The 8,076-nt window shown below is 40.6% G+C and overlaps 1 long non-coding RNA gene and 1 gene segment (V, D, J or C); one reads left to right on the top strand and one right to left on the bottom strand.

Moving 5' to 3' along the window:
• Window positions 1-531: 531 nt before the first annotated feature.
• Window positions 532-2,253, bottom strand: LOC115180097 (uncharacterized). Its single transcript, XR_003873036.1, has 2 exons — window positions 1,431-2,253; window positions 532-1,308 (listed from the first exon to the last, which is right to left on the bottom strand). It is a non-coding gene; the product is annotated as an uncharacterized LOC115180097 (long non-coding RNA).
• Window positions 2,254-2,358: 105 nt separating this feature from the next.
• Window positions 2,359-4,962, top strand: LOC115180132 (Ig kappa-b4 chain C region-like). The segment is given in 3 exon segments: window positions 2,359-2,377; window positions 2,842-2,958; window positions 4,390-4,962. Coding segments are annotated over 3 exon segments (453 nt in total).
• The last annotated feature ends 3,114 nt before the right edge of the window (window positions 4,963-8,076 follow it).

The raw sequence follows: 8,076 nt of genomic DNA, 5'->3' as shown, positions 1-8,076 counted from the left end.
TATTGTAGATAGTGTAGTGTATATGTGTGTCATGGTTCAGTCCAGCATCAGGTCTCAATCACAGGTCTAGCAGTCAGTAACCTACTCAGGACAAAAAGTTTATAATTTGCCGTAGATTAATACATCCACTTACATCAGACATTTGATATGGGAACTTGTTCTGGGGGGCTGAAGTGGTTATAACTTTGAATTCATGTTGAGGTCATAACACCTTTTGTTTGGCTTCTCATGTGGACTGGTAATGGCTCACATTTGATCGATGTACCTACATTGACCAGCAGACAAATGACAACTATCGTCTACACATGACTATGTCTTGTTGACTGTACAGAGCTGGGTAAAAAAGTGTTCCAGTTCTCTGGCTCTTTCACTTGGAAGGAGCTTCAAAGGGACATGAAATTGCAGGAGCTTGTCTCTTTGACTGACTACTGTAGCGAGGGTAAAAACTATGGTGGACAATGAAGTGGGGGGTTGTCAATGTTTTAACCCCTAAATGCACCACATCTCCCCAAATAATGATTGTCTTCTCAATTTGTAAATTGATGTTTTTAATCTGTAGTGCTTTGTGTTTTATGTTGAAATTGTGTGTAAAACTTTGTGATGCTATATTGACCAGGTCTCTCGTAAAATAGATGTTTAATCTCAGAGACTAACCTGAATAAAGGTAAAATTAAATAAAAGATGGGTTTCAAAACATCTAACTTTTATAAGTGAACTTTCAGGTCATGACAAACATAAATAGTCACAACCTTGATAACGATGATGATGATGATGATGATGGGGAACATGTGATCTGAATGATGCTTTCTAAACATATTCAAAGTTGACCTCCTCTACTGATCAGTGTTCCATGTCACTGTCTCTTCCCCCTCAGCACCTGCAGTAGGTCCCAGCTGTAGCAGTACAGTCACTGTGCAGTCTGACTGAGGGAGGTTTTTGTACGGCTCTGTATCACTGTGGACCAAAAGGTGCTACCAAGCCAGTTTGAGTGTACACTCTGACAGTAGTAATCTCCTGCATCTTCAGCCTGGACTCCACTGATGGTCAGAGTGAAGTCACTCCCAGATCCACTACAACTGAATCTAGATGGAGTCCCAGAATGGAGTTTGTTCCCTGGGAGTATCATTAGTTTGGGTTTTTCTCCTGGTTTCTGTTGGTACCAGGATAGACACTGATGGCCCCCTGACTGACCATTGTAACAATCACTATACACATTACTGCTGGTTTTACAGTTCAGAGAGACTGTCTGTCCTGGGAGAACAGCTTTCACTGCAGGAGTCTGGGTCACAGTGATCTGTCCTCTGGATTCTGAAACAGAGAAAACAAGTAATTGTACATTACCTGGAATTAAAAACAGAATCTCAGTCTTTCAGTTCACTCAAAGTGTTTACTTTTCATTGTACAAACACATAATTCTTATTGTTTTTTACCCTTGATGTAGAAAGCAAGTGTCCAGATTAACATGGTGATAAAAGTCATGGTTGTTGTGGGTTCTGTTGTCATGAAGGACAGCTCTCAGTCATGAAGTGTTAAACTCACAAGTCTATAAATGCTCTAAGAGCAGAAGGGCAGATGCATTATGCAAATTAATGTTTCAAATCTATTTCAGTTTCCAAGTAGGCTCCCATTAGAATATATTTTGTCCTGCATGAGCTTTCTTTTATAATAACTAGGTGGTGCTTATATTTGTCCTATTTCACGCATGTGTGAATTAATAATGTTTATTTTTTTTATATCCCAACTCCCCCTGAGACAGCCTCGGAAAGGGGGGTCACGACCAGGATCTGCCATTATCAACTGCGACCCTGGAGCAATTAGGGTTAAATGCCTTGCTAAAGGGAACATCGACAGTTGTTTCACCGTGTCGGCCTGGGGATTTGAACTAGCAACCTTTCGGTTACTGGCCCAACACTCTAACCGCTAGATACATGCCGCCCCTTTAATAACATCAAACAGCAACTGTTTACTTCATTCCTTTTAACTGGCAACTTTTATGTCACACCACCATCATATTTTTATTCTGATGATGATCAGATATAATGAACTGTCTGTTCACTCTTGCTTGGTCTCTCATGTAAGTTCCTCTAATCAGTTAGTGAACACTTCTCTAAACTAAAGCTGGTAGGATTCCTCTGGTAGTGTTGTCTGTCCTCTGTGACTTTACCACCACTGTTAAATCTGAGATCAACATGTTTAATAAAGGAATATACAACATGGATCACTATCACTGCTGCTGCTGCTGTTGTCTTTCATATGGACAATATGGAGGAATACTAGCAACACTGATCTAATGCTGGACTGTACCTACGGACTAGGAAAACACCTGATACACAGAAGAAGGAAAAAATACTAATCTGGATGTCACGTTCTGACCATAGTAAGAGGTTATTTTTATGGTGACAGGGGGTGTTTTTCTATGTTTTGTTTTTCTATGTTTATGTTCTAGTTTTGTATTTATATGTTGGATTTTTTGGGCTGATCTCCAATTAGAGGCAGCTGGTCATCGTTGTCTCTAATTGGAGGTCATATTTAAGTTGGTGTTTGTCCCACCTGGGTTTGTGGGAGATTAATTTTGAGTAGTGTATTTTTCACCTCTGTGTCTCGTTTTGTTGTTTTTGTCATTCAGTTTATTTATGTATTGCATGGTTTCACAGTATAAATAAAATGTGGAACGACACACACGCTGCACTTTGGTCCGCTCCTTCTTCATCCTACGACAACCGTGACAGTGGATTTAAGATACAATTCATATTTGTATTACCTAGAAACAGCTAATATAAAGAGTTTGTTCTACCTGGAAGATGTTAAAGTGTATTTGTGTTGATTATGATTCTGTATGAGTGATCTTCACTGTAACAGCTGCAGCAACACAACACAGAGAGGTTTTTGTACCAGCAGTAATAGGGATTGTATCACTGTGGTGGACTTTTGGTAGTGGCACCAGACTTGACGTTGGAAGTAAGTAAAGAACAAAATTAACTATTTTATTCACCTTTTGATGCCGTGTTTTAATATCTCAATACATTTTGCCTTGATACTGAGGATTTTTCAAATGAACTTTTTTAGATGATTTAAAAAAAATACACTAGGCCTACACATACTATGGCCAATTTGAATATAAATGTTATAAACGTCTAATCAAATTTGACCTGCCTTTAAACTATGAAAGTGATTAGCCTACATTTTAGATTAGTTGTGTGAAAAAACATACTGCACCTACAGTAGTAGGAAATGTACTAGAAAAAGTCAGGTTTGGTCAATGTTAAGGAAATCAAAATGTAAAACACTTTATTTCTAATTGAGTAGATTAAATCATTTCTGAAAAGTATTCATACTATATCAGAGTTAATTATTTGAACCACAGTCTAAAGAAATTAAGCTTGCCAAATCTGCAGGATGTTTTTGTACGAGCAGTAATAGGGATTGTATCACTGTGGTACACTTTTGGTAGCGGCACCAGACTTGATGTTGGAAGTAAGTAACAAGCTCTTTGATATTTCTTTCAGATAATTTTTTGGGGTATTTTACTTTGTAACTCGGTCTCCATGAAAATATTGCGATTTTTACATATTTTAATTTCTAATTTAAAAAAAAATTCTATTACTTTTGACTAAGCCTTCTTTCAAATGAAATGTTACTTAACCAACATGTTCAAATGTAGGTGTTTATTTAAATGTGTGGTTTGATGGATTGCAGAGGATAGTTCTAGTATAACTATTAAATAATATGGAATATAGTTGTTGCATTGTGTATTACTGTTTGTGAGATTTTGAAATATATATTTTTATTGTCTTTAACTCAAATATTTTTGGTTAAATGTGACTTTTGACTGAGCCTTCTTTCAAATAAATATTTATTGAATCAAAATGATAAATTGTAGGTTTATTTGTATGTCTGATTTGTATAATGGCAGAATATCACTCCTAATTCTGGTATAATAACTAATAGTATTGTATATAGTATTAATCATTGCTGCATTGTACTCATGGTAGACTTCACTGTTAGTGTGAAGACAAAGGGTCTCAGTTATGGTTGTAACTGACTTCATAATCTAACATGGATGATATGTGATGAAAATACTATGAATATGACTAGGCTATTCTGATCAGATCCATTCCTAAACAATATCTGTATGACATGTATAACTAATACCGTATGACTAGTAACTGTAGTTATTTTACCACTTTATACTTGTTTGGTTCATAAATCTGCTCTGTATCATGTTACTTTAATGTTTTCTCCACATCTTCTAAACAATCTAACTTCTACATTCATATTTAGAGGGCATTTCCAATTCACTTTATTTTGTTGTGACCTTTGCTGAAGATAATCTCTTACTGTTGCTGAACTTCTTGTAATTACTTAGTTGATGTGTTCTGTTTGTTCCAGGTAACAGTGCCCCCACCCTCACCGTCCTGCCCCCCTCTAGTGAGGAGCTGTCCAGTACAACAACAGCCACACTGACGTGTCTGGCCAACAAGGGCTTCCCCTCAGACTGGACCATGAGCTGGAAAGTGGACGGGACCAGCCAGAAGCAGGAGGCCAGTTCTAGGGTCCTGGAAAAGGACGGCCTGTACAGCTGGAGCAGCACCCTGACTCTCACTGGCCAGGAGTGGACCAAGGCAGGAGAGGTGACCTGTGAAGCCCAGCAGAATTCCCAGACTCCAGTCACCAAGACCCTGAGGAAGGCTGACTGTTCTGGGTAGGACCCCTCAGTCACACACCCCTGTGGAGAGAGGCTGCTGGTTCCTCTGCTTTGACAGATGTTCTCTGTCTTATTGATCACTGACATGTAGACAAACAGAGGGCTTTGCTTGAGTTCATGTGTCAATCCTCTGTAGACTGAGGTTGTATCAGTGTTAGATTTGATGTGTTCTGTTTTATTACTATTAGATACTGTAGGAATGTTTCCTTTGATGCTTTGATGAATAGATGAAAATAAAGATTTCCCTTTGGAACAAATATTTTTTTGTCTCTTTGATAATTACACTGTAATCTTAAATGATGTTGAATGGTATAGACATATATTAATAAAGCCTGATTCACAGTTTCTTTGAAAACTATCAGACCAAAATGTTATTGCTTAGTTATTTATGTTCTCACTTGAAACCACATCATCTTCAACCAGCAAATCAAATCAAATGTTACTAGTCATATGACCTGAATGCAACGTAGACCTTACAGAGAAATGCTTATATATGAGCCCCTAATCAACAATGCAGTTTCAAAATACATATATGAAGAAGAGATAAAAGTAACAAATAATTAAAGAGCAGCAGTAGAATAACAGTAGCGAGACTGTATACAGGGGGGTACCGATACACAGTCAATGTGCGGGGCCACCAGTTAGAGGTAGTACGAACATGTAGGTAGAGTTATTAAAGTGCAATGCAAATATTCTGGGTAGCCATTTGACTAGATGTTCAGGAATCTCATGGCTTGGGGGTAGAAGCTGTTTAGAAGCCTCTTGGACCTAGACATGGTGCTCCGGTACTGCTTGCCATGCGGTACCAGAGGAACAGTCTATGACTAGGGTGGCTGGAGTCTGACAATTTTTAGGGCCTTCCTCTGACACCGCGGTCCTGGATGGCAGGAAGCTTGGCCCCAGTGATGTACTGGGCCGTTCGCACTACCCTCTGTACTACCTTGCGGTCGGAGGCCGAGCAGTTGCCATACCAGGCAGTGAAGCAACCAGTCAGGATGCTCTCGATGTTGTAGCTGTAGAACCTTTTGAGGATCTGAGGACCCATGCCAAATCTTTTCAGTCTCCTGAAGGGGAATAGGTTTGGTCGTGCCCTCTTCACGACTGTCTTGGTGTGCTTGGACCATGTTAGTTTGTTGGTGATGTGAAGCTCTCAACCTGCTCCACTGCAGCGCCATCGATGAGAATGGGGGCGTGCTCGGTCCTCTTTTTCCTGTAGTCCACAACACTCTCCTTAGTCTTGATCACATTGAGGGAGAGGTTGTTGTCCTGGCACCACATGGCCAGGTCTCTGACCTCCTCCCTATAGGCTGTCTCGTCATTGTCGGTGATCAGGCCTACCACTGTTGTGTCGTCGGCAAACTTAATTTATGGTGTTGGAGTCATGCTCGGCCATGCAGTCAAGGGTGAACAGGAAGTACAGGAGGGGACTTAGCACCCCTGAGGGGCCCCCGTGTTGAGGATCAGCATGGCAGATGTGTTCTTACCTACCCTTACCACCTGGGAGCTGCCCGTCAGGAAGTCCAGGATCCAATTGCAGATGGAGAGGTTTAGTCCCAGGGTCCTTAAGTTTATTGATGAGCTTTGAGGGCGCTGTGGTGTTGAATGCTGACCTGTCAATAAATAGCATTCTCACATAGGTGTTCCTTTTGTCCAGGTGGGAAAGAGCAGTGTGGAGTGCAATAGAGATTGCATCATATGTGGATCTGTTGGGGTGGTATGCAAATTGGAGTGCATCTAGAGTTGCTGGGATGATGGTGTAGATGTGAGCCATGACCAGCCTTTCAAAGCACTTCATGTCTACAGAAGTGAGTGCTACGGGTCGGTAGTCATTTAGGCAGGTTACCTTAGTGTTCTTGGGCACAGGCACTATGGTGGTCTGCTTGAAATGTGTTGATATTACAGACTCGGACAGGGAGAGATTGAAAATGCCAGTGAAGACACTTGCCAGTTGGTCAGAGCATGCTCGCAGTACACGCCCTGATAATCCGCCTGGCCCTGCAGCCTTGTGAATGTTGACCTGTTTAAAGGTCTTAGTCACATCGGCTGCGGAGAGCGTGATCACACAGTCTTCCGTGACAGTTGGTGCTCTCATGCATGTTTCAGTGTTATTTGCCTAGAAGAGAGCATAGAAGTAGTTTAGCTCGTCTGGTAGGCTCATTTCACTGTGCAGCTCTTAGCTGTGCTTCCCTTTGTAGTCTGTAATGGTTTGCAAGCCCTGCCACATCTGACTAGCGTCAGAGCTGGTGTAGTACGATTCGATCTTAGTCCTGTATTGATGCTTTGCCTGTTTGATGGTTAGCGGGATTTTTTATAAGCTTCCGGGTTAGAGTCCCGCTCCTTGAAAGCGGCAGCTCTAGTCTTTAACTCAGTGCGGCTGCTGCCTGTAATCCATGGCTTTTGGTTGGGTTTGTACGGTCGGTCGGTCACAAAAAAAAAACTGTGGGGACGACGTCATCGATGCACTTATTGATGAAGCCAATGACTGATGTGATGTGCTCCTCAATGCCATCGGAGGAATAATAAGTAAAAATACAAGTTACAAACAACGCAAAAAAATGACATGTAAAATGTCTGCCTTCTTCTCCGGTGCCATTTTATAGCAGTACATATTAACACAAGATGCTACAACGTTAACAGATTAAAAGGAGAGGTCTAGATACTACAATGTTAACAGATTAACAGGAGAGGTCTAGATAGTACAATGTTTAAAGATTAGCAGGACAGGTCTAGCCACATGTAGTAGGTGATGGTTATTTTGATTCATATCTTTGGAACAGTTTTTGGCCTGCTTGATTTACAGTGGCTTGTGAAAGTATTTGCCCCCCTTGGCATTTTTCCTATTCTGTTGCCTTACAACCTGAAATTAAAATATATTTTTTGTGGGGTTTTATCATTTGATTTACACTACATGCCTACCACTTTGAAGATGCAAAATATTTTTTATTGTGAAACAAACAAGAAATAAGACAAAAAAAACTGAAAACTTGAACATGCAAAACTATTCACCACCCCAAAGTCAATACTTTGTAGAGCCACCTTTTGGACAATTACAGCTGCAAGTCTCTTGGTGTATGTCTCTATAAGCTTGGCACATCTAGCCACTGGGATTTTTGCCCATTCTTCAAGACAAAACTTCTCCAGCTCCTTCAAGTTGGATGGGTTCCACTGATGTACAGCAATCCTTAAATCATATCACAGATTTTCAATTGGATTGAGGTCTGGGCTTTGACTAGGCCATTCCAAGACATTTAAATGTTCCCCTTAAACCACTTGAGTGTTGCTTTATCAGTATGCTTAGGGTCATTGTCCTGCTGGAAGGTGAACCTCCGTCCCAGTCTCAAATCTCTGGAAGACTGAAACAGGTTTCCCTC

The sequence above is a fragment of the Salmo trutta genome, chromosome 40 (assembly GCF_901001165.1).
Source record: "Salmo trutta chromosome 40, fSalTru1.1, whole genome shotgun sequence".
Classification (NCBI taxonomy): Eukaryota; Metazoa; Chordata; class Actinopteri; order Salmoniformes; family Salmonidae; genus Salmo; species Salmo trutta.
The sequence above is the reverse complement of the archived record's forward strand: the minus strand, read 5'-3'. Positions and strand labels throughout refer to the sequence as shown.